This window comes from Alternaria burnsii (assembly GCF_013036055.1).
Source record: "Alternaria burnsii strain CBS107.38 chromosome Unknown 752, whole genome shotgun sequence".
Lineage (NCBI taxonomy): Eukaryota > Fungi > Ascomycota > Dothideomycetes > Pleosporales > Pleosporaceae > Alternaria > Alternaria burnsii.
Window position 1 is genome coordinate 181817 of NW_024066114.1, and position 24973 is coordinate 206789.

The 24973-nt window shown below is 51.3% G+C and overlaps 6 protein-coding genes across 6 annotated transcripts; 3 read left to right on the forward strand and 3 right to left on the reverse strand.

The window, feature by feature from the left end:
* Positions 1-12: 12 nt before the first annotated feature.
* Positions 13-873, forward strand: GT037_006148 (uncharacterized protein; the record flags this gene model as incomplete). The annotated part of the gene is made up of 3 exons (XM_038931195.1): positions 13-95; positions 155-666; positions 728-873. The coding sequence occupies 3 exons, from the start codon at positions 13-15 to the stop codon at positions 871-873; spliced, it is 741 nt and encodes a 246-aa protein (XP_038785692.1).
* Positions 874-4832: 3959 nt separating this feature from the next.
* On the reverse strand, positions 4833-5777 carry GT037_006149 (uncharacterized protein; the record flags this gene model as incomplete). Its single annotated transcript, XM_038931196.1, has 3 exons — positions 4833-5176; positions 5246-5557; positions 5672-5777. The coding sequence occupies 3 exons, from the start codon at positions 5775-5777 to the stop codon at positions 4833-4835; spliced, it is 762 nt and encodes a 253-aa protein (XP_038785693.1).
* A 4740-nt stretch (positions 5778-10517) lies between these two features.
* On the reverse strand, positions 10518-13199 carry GT037_006150 (uncharacterized protein; the record flags this gene model as incomplete). Its single annotated transcript, XM_038931197.1, has 1 exon — positions 10518-13199. The coding sequence occupies one exon, from the start codon at positions 13197-13199 to the stop codon at positions 10518-10520; it is 2682 nt and encodes an 893-aa protein (XP_038785694.1).
* A 1184-nt stretch (positions 13200-14383) lies between these two features.
* On the forward strand, positions 14384-15115 carry GT037_006151 (uncharacterized protein; the record flags this gene model as incomplete). Its single annotated transcript, XM_038931198.1, has 1 exon — positions 14384-15115. One exon carries the CDS (start codon positions 14384-14386, stop codon positions 15113-15115), a length of 732 nt encoding a protein of 243 aa, XP_038785695.1.
* Positions 15116-15243: 128 nt separating this feature from the next.
* GT037_006152 (uncharacterized protein) lies at positions 15244-15399 on the reverse strand (the record flags this gene model as incomplete). The annotated part of the gene is made up of 1 exon (XM_038931199.1): positions 15244-15399. The coding sequence occupies one exon, from the start codon at positions 15397-15399 to the stop codon at positions 15244-15246; it is 156 nt and encodes a 51-aa protein (XP_038785696.1).
* Positions 15400-17426: 2027 nt separating this feature from the next.
* GT037_006153 (cellulose synthase catalytic subunit) lies at positions 17427-22933 on the forward strand (the record flags this gene model as incomplete). Its single annotated transcript, XM_038931200.1, has 7 exons — positions 17427-17532; positions 17583-19143; positions 19439-19482; positions 19533-20273; positions 21086-21453; positions 21504-22004; positions 22052-22933. 7 exons carry the CDS (start codon positions 17427-17429, stop codon positions 22931-22933), a joined length of 4203 nt encoding a protein of 1400 aa, XP_038785697.1.
* Positions 22934-24973: the final 2040 nt, after the last annotated feature.

Here is a 24973-nt window from a genome sequence, read left to right on the forward strand (position 1 = left end):
GCATAGCTCGTCATGGCTGCTCCTGCCAAGATTGACCGTCAAACAACAACGCCCTTCCTCTTGCGCCTCTTCTTCAAGCAGGGCTCATTTAACAGGTATGTGTTTCTGTGTCTATTCGCTCATTCAAACCGACTGTTCGCCTGACAAACCAAAGGCTAGACGAGTTTGACCCAGCACTACCACGCCTTCCAAGAAACGTTCAAATCTACACATGGCAGAGCTGTAATCTGCGCGAACTATGCACGCTACTTCTCAGCGCAGTTCCGACATTACTACCACAACCGTATACTGGATCGCGTATCGCATTTCGACTCGTCTACCCAGACATCCAAGGCTCCAACCGGCCAGACGCACCAGGACGCTTCATATCGCGAGACATAGGCTCGGTCATTGTAGGCGCGCCATCACGGAATGAGGACACCGACATGGAAGGTGCCGACGGCCAAAGTGCTGCAGAGGCTCTCAAGCAACTCGATGGCGACCCAGACAAGACATTGGCAGATGTCAGGTTTATGATAGGCGATTATGTGGCATGTGCTATACTCCCGCCGCTGCCCGACGGCAGTGTACCAGCTGCCCCTCCGCCACTATCTGGACCGGGCAGGGGACCTCCAGGACAGTACGGGCGGGGGCGCGAGAACGGTTTCGGTGGAAGAGGCGACTATGGTGGGTTTGGCAGAGGGGGCAGAGGAGGTGGAGGTAGATTTGATGACGGGAGACTAGGTAGAGGCGTACCATTTGGTGAATGGAGGAGAGGCGAAGCGCCGCCAGAGCGGGAGCCAGGCTTTGGAAGAGGAGGAAGAGGGCGAGGTGAAGATGACTGGCGCGATCGTGGCAGAGGCAGAGGACGGTGGTAGGAAACAATCTCAGTGATGAACTTCACCGCATCCTTGCTGCGACTCGAAGACGGCACCGAAGCCGTATGAGCTAGCAGCTATACGAGACTTGCAAGTATCTTTCGAACCGCGTGAGTGGCTGTAAATACTCCCAAGACTCAGAGCTAACGCTAATCCTGAAGAAGGTAGTGCAAATGCATCCAAATCTCAAGATTCCAAATCGTTGGACTGCCGCCAGACTTTGAGCGCCTCCTTACCTTTTCACCTGCTTTCTCTCAATCGCTCCGGTGCATTTTCATGTTAAGCAAAATCTCTGGACGTCATCACAGTGATCACGCTAGGGTAAAGGGGCAATCGCGCTTTGGGTAACCCTTCCTGGCTGTGAACGTAGAGAAGCCTAGCTCCAAAGATCTGCCGTTGCGGGTCTTCAGATACCACTCTGTTGTACTGAGGCAGTCTCCTCACTCTCTACCTCTGTAACTGCAAGGCCCGGTCTAGCCTGATCCACATCGTTGCCGCTTTCGTCTCTTTAGCTGCCAGATGGAACACCCTGGACCGGTGCCATACTGCGAGGTGAACTCCTACCCAAATAGTTCACCTGTCGCTGATGCGTTGCTCAAGTGTAATTGGTGGAGGCGTATTCGGACAACCCAAGAAGGTGCACCAGCGAATGAAAACTCGCTGGTGCTGGGAGATCTTAAGACATCCCATGGAGAATTCTGATCGGCATTATAGGATACGCAAACTCGACATGTGAACCTCCCCGTTCAGCTGATAATCGGGGCCACCGTAGGTCGGAGTCCGCAAGGCCTTGCCGCCATAATCACGATACAGGACCAATACCGCTACAAGACCTTGGACATCCGTCCTGCAACAGTTCTGCGTCCGATTTTCAAGCACTACTCACATCACGTCCTTTAGCTCCCAAATCACATTCGCGCTCTTTTCAAGTCATGTCTGTGCATTGCGGTATCATTCAAGCCATTCACCAGGTGGTAGTAAGAATAGCAGTGTCGGCACGCTACAGAGCTGAGATGGTGTGTTGGGCCTCATGGTCGGGGACAAAAAGATGTGGAGGCGAAGCAAGCGATGTGGCATACGCATAGACACGTGGGGTAGCGAATGCGGGAGAAAGGGACAAAGAACGTCATCTTACATTGAGAGCAACATGCAGCTGCATTGTCAAGCTGGAACTCATGGCTCACTAAACATTGCCGTTCTAGAAGGCGGGAAATCTGAGGTCGCACAGTCCACTTGGGCATCTTTGGCGTTGATAAGCTGAGTCTGGAAGATCACATGACTGAAGGGCTGACCATGATTGGCAGGCCTTACCGACATTCCACCAACAAGTTTGCTCGGGTCGCTGAAGGTTCGTCTGTCCGCTTGCCTGCCATGTATGCAGGGTTTCGAGAACATCCACGCAAGGGCTTTGTTGTCTCGTCAGAGATGCGTCTACCGACCGCTCTTCTAAGGCTAACAGAAGGCTCGCAGATATTTTCTTCGCGTCCAATCCGGGTAAGATGCAGCATTAGCGACATCTAGCGTGATTTGCTGTAAGCGGGAGACGTTGATCAGGCGATCCACCCTGTACGCTAGATGTGAAGGAAGCATGCAGGGTCGTTGGCTGGAGATTAGACGCCGTATACGTAGGCCTATCGACACAATACTGTGGCAGACCCGGCAATCACAGCGGAAGCTATCGTTAGCGGGAGCTTGGCGATCATGCAGAGTGCGTCAAAGAAGAGATGTTGGTTCAATGAAGGAGGGACATGGATGTTACACCGCATGTCGCGCAAGATGCGCCTGGCTACCAATCAGTACGAGCTAGTGGTGTGTAGCAGGTCAACCGATGTGCAGACATGGGCAGAGACTTCAGATGCAGACTCTCAATCCTAAAAAAAGACCTTGGGCTTGGGCTGAGGCACAGACATACTGAGGCAGGGAAGATTGGGTTGATGGATTTGATTCGATTCGATTCGTCTCGATTGCATCTTGATTCGGCTCACGCATGCAAGAGCTCAGGCCTTGTCGCATCAACCTCAAGCGCATGCTTGAGGCTCAGTCCATATTGAAAGATGTGCGCATACCCAACCGTCACTCTATGGTGTTCGTGCCTGATCTAGAAGGCCTGCATACCAAGTGAAGCCGTTGTATGCAAGGGCATGAATGACTTATGGTTCCGGTCGGTACCTGCCTCATCCCACATGGCCGGCATCCACCCTATCTGGACCCGGGCCAAATGGTTAACGGGTAGTTTATCGGATGAGAACTGGCCAATTGTCACCAGACGTTGTTCCGATTGCATCATGAAAGGATTGACAGTGGGGAAGTGGATCACCTGCCAGCAGGTAGCGCAGAAAATGCGGTCAGTATGCTCCTCTTTTGCGTCTATATTGGGTAAGACGTCGTGACTTTGCGTCTTTATTTTGGTATGCATAGAGGTCAGTTTCTGTAATCCTGGTCAGACTACAGCTATGATTCTCCCTATTGTGGGTTGAGGTGCGGCATCGAGACCTTTCTCTCGCTCTTACCGAACCGCTTCTACCTACGCAGGGTTGTGCACCCAGTTCTTGAAAGCTCCCTGGCCTGAGATTCCCATGTCTGAGAGTCTCATATCATGAAAACACTGATATCATCCTTAGCCTCGATACCTTGTTACCGTTCCTACGAGCGCAACCTAGAAAGACAAGGCAAAGCGAACCCAAGTACTCTAGGACCAAATTAGTTAGCGTAGGGGTTCAAGCCGCGATCAGAACAGGCGTTTAATGCGGGTGAGTCCTCGGGTTCTAATCTCAGAAAGGTTGCTGCGCCGGATACTGGCTTGCTGTGCCACTCTCCTGTTGGCTTGATTAAGCGCTGCGGTGCGCGGAAAGCTGTTATGGCCCCCCATACGTCCACTCGAACCGGCTTCTAACCCGCGAATGATAGATTATTGTCCTTCTTTGACCACAAATTCGCTCATGGATCTGACGATGGTATGTGCTGGTGGATCTGCCCTCCCAACGCATTCTCAAGGTCGAGGCTGGTGGGATGCAGATCCAAATCGATCACAATCTCGCTTTGCCGGATGCGGGACAAAACAATATCGATGTAGAGCCTGCAGTCTCGATTGGTATTCCTCCATCGTCAGATCGCATCTGGGCATCTGTACCTAGGTGATCGTGCAATATTCCGACACTGACGTTCGCATCTAAAACACCCTCATTGGAAGGTCATCCTGTATTCATGGTCAGTGCGAAGGATTCCAGCCTCTAGATAGACTACTCAGCTTCCTTTGAGGCTTTGAAATGCTGTTCTCCCCAGGGTATAATCTTAGCTACCATGCAATGTACGCTTTGGTACACCCACTGATGAGCTGCAACAGTCAGCCAACACCAACATACCCCTCACAAGAACTAGCGAATCGGGCGTTCGCTTCACCTTGCCCTCGAGGCTTTGTGTAATTGGTGTGGGTGACCCCCAAATTTTTTCCTGCGAAGACAAGTGATTGGCCGTATCTGATCTTCTGACCGATATACGTGCCTTCCATGCATGTTCCATCCCGAAAGTTGTGCTTACCTTCATGCATTAGCGTGTAGTCGGGCCATATTGTCATGGCCTTTGCGGATCGCCATGCGAGAAGGACTCCACCTCGGTACTGGACGCCGAGTAACGGGTGATAATGAGCTAACGGCGTTATGCTAGTTCTCGCGGTTAGCAAACGACCACAGCCAAGCTTGCGTTACGGACTTCCGGTCTCATTTCCTCACGCGCAATGCTCAGAGGATTTGGAACATTTGCGTAAAAGTAGGATTTTCTTTAACATTCTATTGCCATTCAAGTACGTGTGCGTAGCAAAGTATTCTATAAACAACACGTCACGAAAGCAGATGGTACAGAAGCATGCCGAAGCACGTTGATGACTTGCCTCCCCAGCGCCAGATACCATGAAAAATCGATATACAACATTTGAACAAGCAACCATGTCTAGATTGTCCTGATTGAAGCTGCTCTCACTCAAGGCTTTGACTTCGTTTGCTTTATCTGAGCGTTGTGTAGCTTCGTCTTGAGACGCTTCACAAGCAGCTTCTCCTTCGGACCGAGAAAGGCTTTCAGCTCGGGCAAGCTCATCTTAGGATTCTTGCCAGTCCTTCCACCTCGTTGCAAATGTGTCCAGTAATGATCTCGAAGATTATCTCCCCTCGAGAAATGCCTCGGACACACTTTACAACCGTGATTTCTCACAGCACTATGAACAGTCCTGACGTGGCGTCGAAGATGTTCTGGGCGTACAAATCTCTTCGGGCATGGGCTGCCGGGATGATCCTTATCCTCCAAATGACATACGTAGGGCCTTGGTTCCGAGGCAGTTGGGAACGAGCATGGCATAGTACTCCACTTCCCTAGCTTCATAACACTGGAATTTGCTCCAGATCCCCGAGAGGTAGGATGGAAGGATTGTTGCGATGAGTCATCATCGTCGCTTTCAGAGTCTTCAGGTTCCGAGTCAGTGTCCATTTCACTGTTTTCAGAATCATTGGCCAACTCTTGCTTGTATGATGCCGGGTCAACATTCCCAGCAGCTGAGTAGTGAACTGATGCAGGATACGACATGTAAGCTGTTCCTGCTGAAGGGCCAGCTTGGGGGATGTAACCTTGCAGCGGTTGCAGATGCAGTTGGTTGCAAGTTGGATCGTCCTGGTAGGGCAATGAGTATTCTTGCGAGCCCCACGAGGCGCCTGTTGTTGGAGGGGTTGAAGGCCTGCATCCAAATGAAGCTGTTGAAGATGACAGTGGCGGGGAACATGAGAAGGGAGCTCCAGGATGTTGATTTGTATGAATGGGCGTGGTCGTAGCGGGATAGCTAGGCCTCCAGACAGGTTCTGGCTCTTCTGACCAAGCGTCATGAACGGTTAGGGAACGGATGTGTTGATAAAATGACGAGTCCGCTTGGTTGTACATAGCCATACCAGTATAAGGCGGAGTGGGGACGCTCTCAGTATGACTGATCGACGAGCTTGTCGATAGAGGGCTACCGCAAGGCGGCTCCACAAGTACCCAAGGATCAAAGGCATCTAATGAGGCGCTTAATGACCTTGTAGTTATGGGTTCTTGAGCGTAATGATGGGCATATGATCGTTCGTCGAACGATCCGTGACTAGGCTTTGAAGTCAAGGGTTCATGCGAGTCACATCTCGAAAGATGGTGTGAGCCAGCATAGTTCACCACATATTGGTGGGGGCTAGAGGTGAAAGATTGGACTCGTCGTTGCTCCATCATGGTGAAGTGCTACTGAGTGTCAATCAGCGAGGATCGTAGGCGTCGGGTAGGCAAACAAACTGTGTGTATATGATACACACACTTAGATAGGAGTGTATGAACAAGAGGATATTCCATATCACAAGACTTGCTAGATCTGAGATCTGGAGTTGATTGTTACACTGACAGGAGCATATCCATTTAATATAGATCAGATGCAATAGTGAGCCAAAGACCATGCCACATCTTCCGAGGAGCATTTCAGTAGGGCCTACCAGCACACGAAAGAATGCTAATGATCGAAAGATCCAGCAGCTTGGTACCTGAGCGACTTGGCATACTCGATGCCAGGCATGCATGCCGCTTTGGCTGCATGCACAGCCTGACCGCGAACAAACAACAGGCGGCTCGAACGACATGGGTGAATGTTGATATGCGGCGTAGCCAAATACTCGGGTCATGGACAGATCTGGCTTTGTTAGGCGATGGCAGTTTTGCAGGCATGTACCCTGGCTCCTATGTGCCGACTGACGCTGCTCATACACTACTTTCATTTGCAATGCCGTTGTTTCGGCCGTCTCTCAAGCAGATACTTGCAACCGAGGTAGTTTCTGGTCGACGTCTCATACATTCTCCCGAACAAGCGGTAGGGGCCTAACATTTCTGTGGGTCACGACGATCTGTCTGATTAGGGTCTCAATGTGGGTACGGCGCGTCTGCTTGATGGCGTCTGCTCAGCCGTTGTTACGTGGGGAAGCTACTGACCTAGTCAGCCCTGTGCTTTGACGTGTGGCAAGGATGGGTCGACCGCCAGGGTATGGATGTTGTATACGGCTAACCAAACTGGGCATTGAGGAATGGAGAAGACCTGTGACTAGGACGGTAGTTTTGGGTATGACAGCCACCTACCGGCTGCAGCAGGATGCACCGTTGTCGCTTAAGCACCAGGGAAGATGAAGCCGAGCTTCTTGCATATCGAAGGCCGTGCTCAACCCAAGCTCTTTGATGCTGCATTCAACTTGTTTCAAAGGCCCCTACTACAGCCACACATACTATTTGCAACTATACATATCATAGATGATGTCAGAAACCAAAAGTTACTGTAATACTCGACTTTAGTGGTCATCGCATCAGTGATCAGCCATTCAGATTGCAGTGCTGGTGGGTTTCTCATGCCAGCACTTTAGCTCAAATGGTGATTACTGATTGCAATCAGAAGCACGTTGGGTCTTCAAAATATGTGGAACTCGCGAATCTGTTCGAACCAGAAGGTAAGCCACAGAGCCATAAGTGCTCTGGTGGCGTAGGGTATGAACTTGGAAACAATTCACACAAAAGATTGTACAGTTCGGATCATTGTGATCGCACCTTGACGTGGCGGCGACATGTTGAGTGAGCTCTAACGTCTCCACCACACTGCTAATTTAGTTGAAATCATCGCTATCTCGCATAAGTCGACGAAACGATGCGAGCAGTAATGCGGCACGGCTTGGGGGGGTTCCCATCGTGGCGAAGATCGATCCGAGTCAGCAGTCGATCAACGTGTTACGAGCCACTTTTGGTTGAATCTCAAGCTGTAGAGGCTAATTAAGTTACCTACTGGCCGCTTTCCCCTTGAGCCACGACATAGATCAAGACCTGTGGCGTATGCTATGGAAGCATCGGACTGACTGAATTCAATTAGGCCGTGAATGTGGTCCTTCTAAAACATGACCGTCGGAGGCTACTAGAGTGTGGCGTGCTGGCCAAACTACAAAGACTGAGTGCGGGAGAAACAGACCCTTAGGCATGGCTATTGACGCTAGCAGCCGTATCTGGGGGGCCAGTACCAAGATGGCAATATCGAGCGAACATGAAGAACTGGTCTGTGGGGGAAGCGCGTGTCGCGGGTACGGAGACTTCCGGCAGGCTCTCCAATTGGGGGATGCAGGATATGTTGTGAAGTACCCGCATTTGTGGCAGAAGCAGTTTGTCGAGTGGCTCGAATGGTCTGGTTTCGATAAGACCATGTGTTGCCAGCCATTGACAGCTGCGCAGGCATAGGCAATTCATGAAGGCGCGGCTCTTGGATTGGCTTTCGCAAGAAGCGGCGATCCCGCAATTGGTCATTTGACGCCACGCATGAACCGGCGTATCACGTGTGTAGGAAACTTTGGATCTGAAGTGTGTGTACGAAAAGTCTTCGTAAGACTCACCATACATGAACAAGAGACTGCAACTGAACCGTCAATCGTTGCATCCCTGATAGACCTGATCAGGCGATATTCCCGTTCGACGCTAACGGGAATTACTCAAAGTCAAGACCTTGGAGGAGTGATTAGTATGATGCAGCTGGGACCTGGTTGTGGTAAGGCCCCGTTCCACCATACCTCCCGAGGGGCCTCTTGCCAAGCAAAGCATGCCTTAATCGTAAGCGATGATATGGCGTGTTTTTGAAGGAAAGCGTGATCGGGCTGTCCGTCGATAGAACAGGGTTCCGCTGTAGTAGCGATTTGAAATTGTTGAGGGTGATATTGCGCTGTCGATCCTGAGCAGTAGCTGGGTATTAGAAGACTAGTTCAGAGTCGGTACCGAAGAGAAGGATGCTTGGTACTGTAGCATCCGAGGAGTAAGAGGTCCTTTCGGAATAGCGCTACAGCTTGATGTGTATACGTGCCTGCGGATTCGAGAAAATGTCTAAGTTTTGTGCTGGGAGACTCAGTCACTGACTTTCAGCGAACAGCCACGACTCGCCGATAAGGCGCCACAGCCTTAAGTGCAGGGTTATGAGTCCTGAACGGTAACCAAAACCATGACCTTCCATGCCCCCCGCGCTGTTGGACTTACCAGAGTCACCGGGATCGAGAAACGTGTTTTTTTAATGCCGCATCCCCGACAGCATACTTTTATCCCCGCTGCGTGTCATCGCTTGACCGCCCAGTTGAATTGGATGGTGATGTGATGTGATGGTCAGAGCTGCATACGCGCGCTTAGATGGAGGATCGCGACTTCGTAGAAAATCCGAGCCCGAAATCTCGCTTCGCTGCAGCAAACCTGACTTGGATGGAAATGATCTCAGTTAGGGCTGTTGCTGCTACTTGGAACCAGATGGAGTAGATGGAGCGATTGGCGACATGATCGAAGACGATGGAGGAAACGGAGGTTCCCAACGAGATTAGCGGAGTACCAGGGTACGGTACCAGCAAGGCCGACCACGCCAAGGCTACTAACCCGCAATTGGAAGGACTTCTTTCGACGCCACAAACCAGCTGGGCACATGGAGGTCAATCCCATCGGCTGATGTGCACTCCTGTTCACGTCTCGTCACATAGCATACACGCCTCAGGACGCTACGGAACTCCGTAGCGTTTCTATGCATGCATGGCATGATGTCCGGCCCAAACTGTGTGAATCTGTCTCACGAGAGGGCACGCTCAAATGACATCTCGTTTATGCCACCTCGTAGGAGGACAGCTGCTTCTTGACAAGAGATTCTTGCTATTTCGTGGGTTTGTAGTTCCACAAATATAATGGAAATCGTGGCTCAACACTACCTCGCCTGGAGCAACATCACCAATGTTACCACTCTATGCCATGGACATGAGCATAAGCACTCACGACAATGCGCCGCCATCTCTTGTAGTCAGTTCTCGTCGTTGCGAGATTGATCCGTTCGTTGCTTCAAACTTGATCCTAAGCTTATCACCCCTCAGAGTACTCACGACAAATATTGTGCAATCGAAGGTATGCATCATCAAGACCATCTGAACCGAGGAAGTATATCCGACGCTTCTCATTTATACATGGAAAAAGAATAAAATATCGAGCACTAATCTATAGATGTGTTCATAGCGATACCTTCCAAAGCTTCAGTGTTGAAGTTGACCCAGAGTTCAAATGGGAGAGACACGAGACGATGTTTCATAAAGGGTTGGCCAGATACGGATAGGTGCCCACACGGTGGCATATGCCTATCATCGAAATACGACTTCGATCGAACTCAACCTCCGAATGCCACTATGGCCCGTACCGCTTTGTCGCCTATAGCCGCTCCGCCCTCACGTACGCTGACCGATGACAACACGAATCCCCATAACCGGGTGAATGATGCCGAGAGAAGGGCCGATGGAAGCACAACAGAACCCACGCGATTCCGATTGCGTTCTTTGCTGCACCTGAGTCCGTGCAATTACTTCCGTACAGCTTCTAGCTCATGTAGGATTTCCAGGTCACTCAGATCTGTCTACGGACGTTCAGCAACACTTTGTCGCCACAATATCGAAACAGTTATGTTGTGGCCGACCCGCCTCACAGTTCACTTCGATTAGTCTGATTCCCCCCAAAGTGATGAAATAGCCGGAAATTGTGAAACTCTATAGCCTAGAAAAGAACAATGGATAGCGCACAGCTGGGTTGGTCGAGTTCCGTGAATTGCAGGTAAAATATGGAGACATCTACAGATTCTCATCGCGCTCCAGGTCCTAGTCCGACCCCGCTCCGCCTCGCCAAAATAACAGCATGAAGACACCGCCCTACAGCTTCTAAATCCCCCAAAAGCGTAACGTGCCCACGGTCGCTAGATACGACACCGCCTCTAACGACACTGTACCCCTTAGGCACCATGGCTGCACGAGCGAGTACAACACCGTCACCACTCGCAAATGCAAGCTCATCATATACATCCGCGCGTTTGATAGCTTCCCGACTTTCTACCTTCGCGCCGTAGACTGTCGGCGTGGACTTGCCGTAGATGATCGCGATGGGTGGATACGAGTTTGATGATGTGTGTTCGGGTCGGTGGTCGAGTTCCTGTTTGAAAGCCTTGATTTCGGCGAGTGTTCTTGTAAGATACTGTATTGCTTTGTCGTAAGGAATTGTGACGTCGGTTGCGGGGTTCGGTTCTTTGGATGTCTCGATGTTATGTTCATGGCCCATTTGCGGGCCCATGCCTGCTTGCTCCACGCTTCCTTCTGTAACGTTGTTGGCGGCGTTACGAGCTACGTCGGCGGCATCCCTCGCAGTACTACTTTTGCGAGCGGGAAAGGTGGGCAGTGCTGAGGAGACAGCGTTCATCAGGCCACTAACGCTGAAGTTGCTATCTTTAGGTTGCTCAGGGCGAGGCAAGGGCGCTGCTATGCACGGAGAAAGGCGGTGTTCTTTCCATGTATTAACGTCAAAAAAGTCTACAGGGTACTCTTCCTTGGTGCGCTTGTTGATGAAGCACTTTCCGTCTAGAGGCAGAAGAGCAAAAGACGTTCTGATACTGAAATTTACTTGTGCTGTGAGCACGCGTGAAGAAAAGAGGACGTCGTCGCCATTACGGAATGGGCCAAGGATATTCACGCAGCGTTGAGGCACACCAGCATATACAACACCAGCTACCAGATCCGGACGCTGATTGATAACATGACGCGTGATCAAGCCTCCCAGTGAGTGCGCGACAACGATGGCACCTCGCTTCTCAGGAGGAACTCCTGGCTGATTGCAGGGCAGTGACTCTAGAAACTGTATCATCCGCCGGCTCAGGAAGTGCGGGGAGAGCCGCCAGTCATAACCGTAGTTGTGGACCCTAAGCTTACCGTCTCTTACGTTGTCACAGGCATTCAGACGCTTGAAAAGACGCTTGGCGATGTCGACAGGGCCAATATGGGTCAGCATGCCACTTGGTATGATGCTCTCCTCCATGCGCTCGTCCGCATCTGGATCTAGAGGCACCTCCAAGTCTACTTTACGTAGGTTCAGTCCCACTTTTATAGGCACCCAGAGCTGCCGATGGGGCGGTTCTGCAGAGCGAAGGACGGACCCCCGATAACCTCCCAGGATGACCAAGTCACCCTCGAGCTCCTGCAGAGCTTGTGTGAAGTACGGATGCGACTCAGTGTCGGCGTCTCCACCCTTTGATGGTAAACGCTTCCTCCTTATCGAGTCGCGACGCGAGCCCGGCGCAGGCACGCTTGTGCGGGGATTGGCTTTTTGCGAGGCAATATCGTCGGTCTCGCGTGGCTTGGATGTGGTACTGGCGTTGCGGTTCCTGAACATTTCGGTACTAGATGCCAAGTTGAAGTTTGGAAATGAGGGGCTAGGCAATTTGAAATTGGAGTCTGCCCAGCTGTCTCGAAGGGCCTTCAGCCTACTGTTGACCTGCTCTTGGACACTTTCGAAGCGCGTGTCGTCGCCGAGAGAAGATGCAAAAGATCGTGTGCGGTATACGAGCAAGGAACCCTCGGAATTGGACCGCCGTAACTTGGGCGTCGGTCGTTCGCTCGGTATCTGGGGCGATGGGGCAATGGTGGAAGTGCTGTCGTCGCTAAACTCGCGCTGAGGGATTGGGGCGGTACTGGGTTGTTGTGGCATCTGAACGAGATTCCTTGATGCGCTCCTGGACTCTCCTGGTGTGGAGTGATTGGCGCCGTCTCGCTGCGGTATGTCCCGAGGTGGTACACCGCTAGCAAAGGTGTCTCTCCTCCGTCGATCAAACGTGCGCGGCTTCTCAGAATCGAGCGACAATGCTGACAAACTCGGGAGGGAAAAGTGGAGGTCCTTGTAGGTCTTGGTGATGGACGTGGGAAGGCTGAAGGGCATGAATTTGCGCATCGTGTCCCCCATGGAGCCACTTGACGATGCCCGTCGCCGCCCGCTCTGTAGGTGATCGCGGAGTATGGATCGGTGGTCGCCTGCCTTGTCCTTCTGAAATGTCTTGGGACCTGCTCGCCAGGGCGAGGGCAGTCTCGTTCGAGGGTCGGATTGTCGCTCGCGGTCGTCATTGCTCGATGTTTGCGTCGGTTTCGGCCTCACACCAGCCGTTTGTACATGTCTGGCGGGCTCGGTGGCTGGTGTCGCTTTCTTCAGTTCCGGCGTCGAATCGGTGGCTTCTTGCCAGCCGTCGAAAAAGGCGCCATCTTCGGTCTCATCGAGGGCTGCAGCCTTTTCCGCTGCCGGCGTTTTGGGCGAAGTCAGACGCGTCTGCTGCTTTCCTATGCTGACTCCAATTGCTGACTGTGCAGTCTCGAGCTCGAACGCCCTTTCCTCGGGCGATTCGTCTTCGGACGGTGTGAGGTCATCGTCGACGATGGACGCGAATTGGATGTCGGCAAGGGCACTCTGGCGACGTGCATGTGTAGTAGAGGCTGCAGACGTCTCTGCCATGGCAATCTGGCTGTAGTAATAGAAGATAGGTGTATGGGCTGCAAAAGTGGCCCCGAGGTTGGCCTGCCATGTCTGCGGTACTTGCTGCTCCGTAGTGTGGCAGTGTCAGCTTTCCGCCCGCTGCCGGAAGCAGCGACAGCCATGCCTATCCATCCCACCGACGCGGCCCAGCTTCATTTCTCCATCATCTCCAACGGACGAGAGACGGTCAAGTGTAGTCGCAACGGTGCAATGACGGCAAGCGCGACGCTCTTAATGACAATGACCAACGTCACGTCAAAGGGCGTCGATCTTGTTTGCCCAGCCACGCGCCACGCCGCCACGCCGCCACGACGCCACTTCACATGACAACATACCCCTCCTGATCGTGTGCCTTGTCCCGAGGCAGCGGCTCCCACGATACATTGTCTGCAATCTCAATCTCAGTCGTATGTTATCTCTCGCATGTTGATAACGCACTCCAAAGGTGCTAGCTAGCATCCCTTTGTCCGGTGCTGGCCGACTCCACGTCGCATCGAGAATCCAGCGCTTGAACCGACGCCCGGGATACACCTAGCTCTCCTCAACATGTCCCTCTTCATTCAAGGCATCTGAGCAGGGTGGTGTACTTGCACACCAGTCTTTGAAGAAGTAGACAAGAGTTTGCCATGCGGCTCCGCGTCTTCCCGTTGATGCATATCGCCTAACCTCCCGAGGTCGGATCAGGGTTTGCGAACAGCTCAGGAACAAGTCAGCCGATCCCCATCAGACCACAAATCCGGTCGCACCTCTAGTAACGCATTCGTGAGTTTGCGGGCTTTATCAGCCAATTAAGTAACAAAACCCTTTGTGGAGCGAGCTCCAGGTCTCATAACCCTTTGGTAACCGAGCTATATGCTCGCAACGAGGCCGATCATCACCTCCCGTATGACCGACAGTCTAACAACGAATGACAGTCGTCACATAAACCCAGCATCAAGCAGAAGTATGGTCGGTCAACGCACCAGCATCATCATGCTTGCTATTGCGTAATTGGTAAACGGTGAGCTTAGTCCACAACTTCAAGATATATCTTCGCAGCCGGGCCGACCCAGTCGTCATCCTTGACCATTTTTATTCCCTCACCTTTGTCTTGAGTACCGTTTCCTGAAGTTTTATATCATCGCAAAGACTGCTTCCTATCTAAACACAGATCAACACCGAACATGTCTCGTCTACTCAGCCTCCCAGCACCTTTGCCATCAGAGTCCGTCACGCTCGGACAACTCCTCACCAATCCTCTGAATCCTTCTTCCAGCTCTTTAAAGCTCCAAAAATCCCCTGCTTCACGACAACTATCATCCCAGTCGGAAGACGAAGACGCTCACGCCACAACCCATGTTACTATCGATGAACCATCGCAGGTTTTCGACAACCTGCGTCATGAGCCCACAACACAAGCCTTCCTCCGCAAGATGTCACAACAACAGAAGCCAATTTACTTCGTCACCGGACTTGAAACATCCAAATCTCCTTGTCATAAGCGTGCGGCTATGCCACACGAACCCATAACCGAGGCAGCTTCAACCCCGCAACCACAACTCCACCTTCCATTTCGACGGGTAGATTCGGCATCTAACATGACCTCGCCTTCTTCGCCTACCAAATCAGAACCGGCAGAGGCAATCCTCGCGGTACAACTGCTGAAAGTTAGGTGCCGTGTTGGTGCTGTCAATGAGCCGCATTGTATTTCGGATGTGGACTACATTTGGAGCTACCATTTAGTCGACGATGACGATTCGGATGATTTACAGCTCTCCATAGGATTAGGTAAAGTGGTGGACGAACAAGAATGGAGGGCTTTGGCGGGAATATCACAGAAGCGGGAGGAGAGAGACGCGGATCGTGACTGGTCTTATAATTACGAAGACAGCGACGATGGTCTCGGTGGATTCTGATCAAGTTTTTCCCGTCAAAAATACATCAATGCAGATCTATCAGCTTAGCCCCTGATATCCATACAGACAGGGTGATCTCTCTCACTCCATTGCATCCTACCCGTAACCTCAAGCACATAGACCTCAGTTTATTCTCTTCTTGCATTCCTCTTAGCATCAGCCTCGCTACTGCTGTTCTGAAAGCTCCTCTGCGTCAGCAGCTTCAACGTCACTGCCTGACAATGCTCGCCATGCTTGGCCTTGAATGTCTCCAACTCTTTTACCCTCTTTTTGCAATTCATCATATCGTATTTCCTGCTGCCGACAATAAGTTTTCATGTTCATCCGTTCTTTCCTGCCGTTATTTAAATTACCTGCGCTCGCACAGGCCCCTCATATGCATGGTCGTAGTTGACGTCTGCAATGTTGCTTGCGCACATCTCAAAGCTCTGAATGCCAAAGCCAAGCCTACTAGCGAACACGAGAAGATTATCCTGCAAGGTAGTAGGACAAGAACATCTGAAAAAAGGCTTAGTATTAAGATATCACCGTATACAACAGAAAACTCAAACGAGTATGGAACAACATACCCTAGCTTACCGCCTACTTTTGCTTCTGTCAGGAACCTGACTGGCTATGGGGCCTTGTGCCTCCTGTAACCCCTGCTAGTTCGAATATAAGTAGGACTACTGAATCGGATACCAGTCAGTATCGATTCGTCTATCTACACCAGACAACATACTATTACTCCACCATCTCGTGCACTCAGTATCCATTGGTAGCATACTGTCTGATAGCTTCTAAGAAAATTTCCAGAAAGATTAATAATATTGTAGATTTAAAGATTCCTTATCTATGTCTAAGAAGATCTTAGCAGGCTTTATCGTAGTAGGTATAAGTGCTTTGCTCTGAAGAGATGTTCAGTTTCTTTCTTTGAGGTAGTGGTATGATACTTGGTCTTTTCCCACACCAAATCTTTTCGTCTTGTCTCACTAAATGCTTTCTATTATCAAATTGCGTACCCTATCGCTTGTTGCGCTAGCGACCTGTCGCAATCAGACGGAGAAATCCGAAACCATGAGGTTCGCGAGTCATCGGGGTGTCCAAAGACATTGACCCGGTGGCTGTCAACAGTCAGGTGATCGTCCAATGCTGGCATGATTGGGCAACACCGAGCAAATTGTATGACTACCTAGTGCTCAGTGCTCTTGGCACAAATGAGCAGCACTGATTAGGAAGATACTCATTAGTATGTGGTGTTAGGCAATGAGCCCCTATAGCTCACTGTGCTCAAATTTGTGTCCAATCTAAGGATTAGTACTTGATTCTCAAAACCCCGTGCTATCACATCGACGTACCAATCGCGTTAGTACAGCACTCATGTCCATTACATTCACTCGTTCTCGAGAAACAATCCCTAGGTCATCTAAGGATAGCCTTCACAACAGGCCTTAGTGGAGTGTTCCACGAAGCTAGGTGTCTAGCGAACCTGCGAGGTACGTTGTAAACTTATCGTTGAACAGCTCAATGCCACAGTGACTGGTCTTGACGATGATTAAGCCAGAAGAGAAAACCGGTACCGTTAATGTGTCGGTACTATTCTTGAGCCTCCAGTGTTCCATTTCAAGTGGCGACGCCGTGCGCGTGCCACTTCAAAACCCTTGCCTCATACGAAGAGTCCACTACCGGTGCTCCCAGGCGGCCCGAGCGGGCAAGTGCCGTAACATCGCGCAACAAGCTTCTCAAGCTTTCTCACATAACTCCGTCATCTGTGCTGTGAAGCGTAGGAGGAATCTAAGAACAAAGTAGTCTGGTTAAGAACTGGGTGACTGACGCAAAGTCGCAACTTCAGCCGCGCCTTCCGCTTAGTTTTGGTACTCGACCCCTCATCGCCACATCTCCAGCTCGCCCCAAATCCCAAAATAACAATGCAACGACCGCCACGCAGCCGCAGCACCAACGCTCCGATTTTCAAATTCCCCACTGGTATCGACCGGCGTACGATCCAAGCCCCTGTAGCGCGTGCGATGAGGGAAAGTGCCCGCGTCTGGGCGATGGGCTAGCACCACGCACGTACCATCTCGTAAGCGGCGTCATACCTCTTCGTGTTCGGTGATGTCGGCTTCCAGCTTCAACATGCAAATTTGCTTAGTATGGTGGTACTTGTACATCACCGTGCTTTAGAATTGGCGGCTAAAGTAAGCGTACATGCTAGATGACCGAGGTGAGATGAGGTGCTTAAAGCAAGCCCTTCAGCCTGCTAGCGGTCGGGAGCTACAGCCTCTCGAACTGTGACCAAAGCACCTCTAATCCTCAGATTCAAAACGGCATCATGGTAGCATCTTATTTGTTGAAGGCTTTGCTGCCAGTGGCTGTTCTCACCAGCTATGCTGCGGCAGAGACTTGTGCTGGTGGTGAATGGGACGTCATTGTCGTCGGTAAGTTCGCATCTGTACCAACGGCCCGACTCCAAGGTTAATATCTCTAGGTTCTGGTCCAGCAGGTATCGTCGCAGCAGACCGTATGAGCGAAGCTGGCAAGAAAACTCTACTCCTAGAGCAAGGTGGCCCATCGTACTACGTAACTGGCGGTCGTGCTCGCCCGGAATGGTTGAACGGGACTGAACTCAGCCGAGTTGATGTGCCAGGACTCTACAAATCAATCTTCTCGAACTCGGGTGAGGGCAACCTGACCTGCGCATCAGATGTGGTCAACGCTTTCCAAGGATGCACTGTCGGTGGTAACTCCGCCATCAACGCTGGACTGTTCTTCCAGCCGCCCGCGAGTGATTGGAACCGCTATTTCCCAGATGGCTGGAAGGACGCCGACATGCAATCCGCGATTAAAAAGGTCAGGACGAAACAGCCGAGCACAGACAGCCCATCCCAGGACGGCAAGCGGTATCTGCAGAGCGGCTACGAGGCTGCGAAGCGATGGCTTGTTGATGGCGCAGGGTATGCGGATATTGGCCTGAATGACGGTATCGAGAACCATAACAAGACGAAGGTATTCGGACATCCCATCTGGTACTATGAGAATGGTCAAAGGAGTGGGCCAGTGAAGACGTATCTTCAATCTGCGCTGAACAGAACGAACTTCTCTTTCCAGACTGGCACCAAGGTATTGCGTGTCCGCCGAGATGGCGGTGTAGCAACTGGTGTCGACGTTCAGACCAATGGTGCATCCAGTTCACACAAGATCTGCATCAAGAAGGGTGGAATGGTCGTCTCTTCCGCCGGCGCACTTCTCAGTCCTCAACTGTTGATGTGGTCGGGTATAGGCGAAGCAGAGACTTTGAAGAACCTCTCTAAAAATGGTCACGTTACCGTTCCTTCTCAAGAGTGGATTAACAATACCGCTGTCGGCAATGGCGTCTTCGACAACCCAAACACCTTTATCGAGCTGTATTCCGACGAAATCGCATCATACAGCTATAGCTACTCAAACCCACCGCCGTCTGACGTTGAGCTGTATCTCAACAACCGCTCAGGACCCTATACATTTGCTTCTCAAACGAGCGCGTTTTGGGATTACATCGAGCAGGGTGATGATGTAGTGGGTTGCCAAGGCACCATTGACTCTGCTGGTGCGATGGACCTTTTGGAAAACGGTACCATTACACTCAACGTCTACGGTACCTCTGGTCTCCGGTCTGTCGGTCGAGTGAACTTGGACGTCAGGGGTATCGCCCTTCCGAACTCAAATTTCTACTCCGACCCCCGCGACGCAGCAGCAATCGCCACATTCGTGCACAACATCTTCCAAGCTCTTCCTCCTACCCTCACACCACTCAACATTGCGAAGAACTCCACGCTTGAGCAGATTTCAACCTGGTTGACCACGCCAAGTGCTTATACTCGTGGCAATGTGCAGCATTGGAGCAGCAGTTGCAGAATGGAATCATGTGTTGATGCAAACACGAAGGTGATTGGTATGCAGAACCTATTCGTGATCGATGCAAGTATTGTGCCGCCTCTTACTACCAACCCGGTCATGGGTGTTATGATTGCGGCAGAAAGAGCAGTGGAGAGGATATTAGCGTTGGGCAGGTAAGCGCATGGTATATAAGAGTAATTTCAATTCAATTCACGATTTTCCACCGATATTGGAACTATGAATCTCTCGCTGTGTTGCAATTGCCGAACATATATTTTCGATAGGCCACTTGCATACTGCCGTGATCCTAGTACCTGACGTTTACCATACCGGATGTGGATCCGGGTTACGTCATGCCACGGCCCGCCTTACATTACCAACCACGCCTTTGCAAATGTTATGTCCCCATCATTGAATTTATTACTCAGATATCTGCAAGGGCTTGTACTCTGTCCCTCGAAAACAAAGCATCATCATGTCTAATGACTCTGGCGCAAAGCACGCCTCGAACGGTACTTCAATCCCACCGTACTCCACGAACAAACTTACCAAGAGACACCAGGCATCAACTTCACGCCGACTGAGCGTCACGACACATATTCTTACATCAGCCCTACCAAGTCCAACCTTTCGGGAAAACATGTCCTGATCACTGGTGCTTCCAAAGGCGTCGGCCGCGCTACAGCCATCAGCTACGCAAAAGCAGGTGCATCCTGCATAGCCCTCGGCGCGCGATCCTCACTATCCGAAGTCGTCTTGGAAGTTCAATCTGCAGCCAAAGACGCAGGTCATTCGCAACCACATGTCTTGGCCCTGAGCCTCGATGTCACCAGTAAAGACAGCGTAGATGCTGCAGTGAAAGAAGTGGCCGGGAAGTTTGAGGGAAGACTTGATGTTCTTATCAACAATGCAGGAAGTCTCACCCCCTTCGCCGGAGTCCCAGAATCTGACCCCGAAGCCTGGTGGAGCGACTACGAGGTCAGTGTCAAAGGCCCTTATCTCGTGACCCGCGCATGTTGGTCTCTACTCCTCGCTGGCTCCAAAATCATCATAAACCTTACATCCATCGGGGCTCTCATGATCGTTCCGCAAAGTTCATCCTACGGACCAGCGAAACTAGCTTCTCTGCGCCTCACAGAGTTCATTGCCCAAGACCATGGTGAGGGAAAAGACGGCATGGTAGCTATTGCTGTGCATCCTGGCGGCGTGCAAACAGAACTTGCTTTGAAAATGCCGGGGCATATGCATGAATGGCTTGTTGATACACCAGAATTGGGAGCGGACACATTGGCTTGGTTAGGAAGTGAGAGAAGGGAGTGGTTGAGTGGAAGGTATGTTAGTGCGTGCTGGGACATGGAAGAGTTGGAAAAGAAGAAAGGAGAGATTATTAAGGGGGATTTGTTGAAAATGCGGTTAGCTGTTGATGTATAGCTGCCCCATTAGGCAAGTGTGAGTGAGATGTTGGCTGGATACGTCAGATAACTACGTCAACGGAGATTTTGTTACAAGCTTAAAAGCAAAAGCGGTTGTAGGAAAAGTGTGGTTCTTGAAAGAAGCAATTCAAATTCCGATAGAGGTTTGTGTCCTCTTATTCGTACGTATCGAATACTGGTGTTCAGCTTCTTGGAAGTCATGAGTAGCTGGCGTCTGATAGATGCAAGCGTGTATTCTTTTTGCAGTGGTTTTGCACGTGCTGTGCCCGCTTATTACGTCTTTGCCCTGCCGTGCAAGCTCACCACGTGGTGGATCTGCTTCCCGCCATGATTGAAGATGCGATGCGCGCCGATCCGGCGATCTTCCCGTCTCTTTTACTCCGACGCTCGATGGAAAGGTACCCGGTAACCACAGCGCATCCCACCAATTAGTGCAAAAGATGGTTACATCGCTGCTATCTCCGACGTGATGTAGGCTCAAAGAGATGCTAGAAGTCGCGTCGTCAGCTATAAGATATTACCCACGCCTTTCTTGTCATTTCGTCCTTCACTCGAACTCATAACATGGCTGTCGCGCCAGATTCCCTCTGGCCCCTTGTGTCTGCTACAGGTCTCCTAGCGCCATTTTGTTTGCTGGCCTACTTCTGTTTTCGGGTTTACTGTCTTGCTTACACGCAAGTAGTTGAGAGATACCAGCTAGGTTTAGCCTGGTTCTTCATTGTCGTTGAGTTGTTCCAATACCTTCCTACCATTCTACTTTATCTCAACCGTGTTTTTGTCTTGCGGCGACCCAGAAGACAAAAGCTTCATCTCGAAGGCGATGATGTTCCAGCGGTAGCTGTACTCATTACCGCGTGTGGGGAGGATAACGACACCATCCTCAATGTTGTCAGGGCTGCATGCGAGACAGATTGGCCATTGAATCGCCTCAATGTGATCTTGTGTGATGATGGTCGGTCGAGGGATCTGGAAGAAAGGATGTTACATGTATCGCGGCAGTACCCACACGCACACTATACGAGTCGTGAGAAGCCAGAGGTACCAGATTATGTACGTTGACTACCTCTTCTGATATACACTTTTGCTTACTTGAGAACCAGAAAGCGGGTAATCTCAATAACGGGCTAAATTTTAGCGCAAAGCTCACAGACTTCCCCTCACCATTCGTCGCAGGCTTGGATGTCGACATGATAGTCCAACCAAATTGGCTACGCGCCATGATGCCACATCTTCTCAACAATCCCAAGATGGGGATGACATGCCCACCACAGTACTTTTGGAACATTCCGCTCGACGATCCAGTGCGACAAGATCTCGATTACTTCTATGCCATGACGGAGCTTATTCATGATGGGCTCGGCGCAGGCGATTGCGTTGGGTCCGGGTATCTGGCGCGTAGGGAAGCAATAGAGGACATTGGTGGCTTTCCTACATACTCGATCAGTGAGGACACTGCTTGTAGCTCCATGCTCCTCGGCAAAGGCTGGTCAGTAGCTTATATCGATGAGTATTTGCAATGCGGTGAGATGCCGGATACTCTGTCTGGTCATATCAAACAGCGGACGAGATGGACCATTGGGAATGTTCAAACAGCGTTCAAGGTAATACTCTTTCTCGATAGCTTGCAATAAAGGCTGACCGTTTCGAGATCAACTTTCGCCTTTGGGGCCCGACTGTCCCCTTCTGTAACGCCCGCCAACGCCTCGCCGGCTACGTTTTTGGTGCAGGATCTGTGGTGAACAGCGCGCTTAACTGGCTGGGTTACATCGGTCTTCCACTTGCACTACTAGCTGGCTATCCTTTCGTAGTCTACTACGAGCGCTGGCAACTCGCTTGGCTTCTGCGACTCGTCTGCATTTGGATTTTTGCTGATACGGCGCACAAGATGAGTCTGGCGTTGTTTGTTGGGTATCGGGACGCGATGCGCTGGGATCAAGCCGACGTTTGGCTGATTCCATACTATACGCTCTCTCTTGTTCGTGGTATGGTACTTCCGACACGCTTCGGTGGGACAAAGCCTGGATTCACGCCTAGTGGAAGCCTCTCTCTGGAGATCAAAGAACGTGGGCCGAGGCCTTCGGGCTTTTTCAGCCGCTTACGTGCGATACTATTCCAACAGATGGTCTGGATACACGTCTGCTTCATTCTGGCTTGCATCCTCGGTGTGGTACTTAACATTGTACGTTGCTTCGACCCGGCAGCTCAAATCAGCACTGCGTACTCGGCGGCTGAGCTCGTCCTCTCAGGCCATGATCGATGGGTATTTCTGCTTACCAGGATCGGATGGCCGCCGGTGTGGTGGCTGGGGCAGCTGGCCAGCTGTTGGATTCCGGTATATTACCTGATCTGGCCACCGAACGAAGTCACCGCCGACGAGGCATTGCAACTGGATGAGAAACGTGGCGTACGATACCCGAAGAAGGAATACTCCCGCCCACGGAGGACGAAGATGGGAAGACCTACCGACCATCTGACTACGGTGGTGTTTGTGTATTCGGTTGTGTGTTTCGCTGGGTCATTTTATGTCTAGATTGTAGGATGCAACTCGTATCGTCGCCGTGCTGTCTTTTGTACGGCGTGCGTATTTACAGCCACAAGCAGTGATAAAGTGTCAGAGTATTCCAAGTTCACTCGAGAACAGCAGTCAGAAACTGAAGCGGTGTGGCGTTCTGTATGGCATCGAAATTCTGAAATGATTCGTAGTATCATCAGGAGGCCTTGCTCTGCGACTCTGTTGAAGGCATCCCTCGAGATTTTGATGTTCCATGCACGGTTCCGCAGACCCTTGCTGGAGAGCACTAGTGCGCAACGGGTGATTACCTAATCACTCTGGCCAATGAGAGCGCAGCTGTGACCTGTGGACCGGAGCGTCCACTGTCGAAGTCAAAAAATCTGCAGCGCAGAACGATAATGAAAACAGACAAAAAGATTAGCAAAAGGAAGCTCTCCAGCGGGGAATTGAACCCCGGTCTCCCGCGAGTTGCCAGTGATGGTGACAAGCGGAAATACTGACCACTATACTACTGAAGATTGATCAACCTAGAAGGTCGAGTAGCTGATCGATGAGACAATGAAAGATTGATCTAAATATATTTCTAGATGTACCACGACAGACGGTGGTGCTATTCAAAGGATCATCAGGGTTGGAAGCAACCCTGGGCTCGGTTGTTGGTGGGGCATAGATCGAACCGGTGGCGCCGGCATCTTTAGCCATCGACTCTCGGCGTCTGCGAACACTTGGACACTCAGCAAAGTAAACGAGATCAGCACTCGAAGCAACGGCCACAAGCTCGGCGACCGCTTCGTTTGGTGTTTGATTCTCATACTGGGAACGTCTCGGTATACCCGACAAAGTATCTGTGTTGTACCCTGGATAGATCGCGCCAGCGAACTTCATCAAAGACACTTCGGAGAAGGCGACACCGAATTTCGAAGGAGCAAGGTCGCAGGGTGAAAGATGTTGGCGGCGGGCGTGTAAAGTAAGATGCGGTGTGGTTGTGCGGATGACACACATGTGCGAGGCACTAGAAGCATTCCCTGCAACGTGAACCAGGCGGGCGGATCGCATTGTTGAAAGACACCGCTATGTCGTCTGTACATATGATTGTATGGCAAGAGAGGTCGCTGGTCAGAAAATGCGCGGTCGATGTGTCTGAAAACGACAGAGTTGAAAACGCAGACCTCCTGTCGTAACATGGCATCGATGGACGAGCGCAAACCTCGACAGTCGTGAGCGCGCACAAGGTGTTTGCTAAGAAAAGTAGTGTTTACGCCCAATTGCATCAGTTGGTCGCGATGCTTTAGAATTCGGATGAGGCTGAACGGCCGGTTCATACCATGCCCTATCGGCGTAGAATAACGTTTTCGTGGCTTGTGATGCTGTGCCATGCCACGATGTAGCGCTAGGTCCTACGTACGCCAGGCAGTGCATTCAAGAGGTCAATGGTGGCTACGACGTCATGTCTGACCGGCAACTGCGTCTACCAAGAACACGAAGTCGATAGCGCTACGACGAGTGAGTGAACGATAGACATTGGCAGAGGGAATGGGAGCGGTGGCTCTCAGAGTAAGCTGCACCATCCAAGGTGCGGCGCAGTCAGCGAGATTGAGCAGACATGGGCAAAAGGCTTGGCCTGGAATTGGTGGTGACGCGTTTTGGAATCCGGGGTCGCCCTGGGCAGACCAGAGAGACAAAGGGATGCGGGACAGCATCGTGGATACTGTGCTTCATGGTGATGGCAGGAGGCGTGGGATGATGCACGATGTTGGTCGTGGAAGCCCGAAGTCGCTGATCAGTATGTGACTGCAATCGCGATGCTCGACAAGACGCGTTGGAGATGCTCACGGCCATGTTGATCCACAGGGAGCATGTCGCAGGGGTGGCAGCAATGCTCAGCAGGACGTCGAGTGGCTGAGCGAGTATGCAGGCGTCCTCCGCCTCAGCGAAGTACGAGCATGTTGGCGCCCTCTTCTTCCACCGCCCGTTCAGCCCGTGTCTCTCGACTCTCTACTGTTGACCTCGTGTGCTTCATATTCGACCCAAACTGCGTCTTGTTCTCGTCGCTCGTTG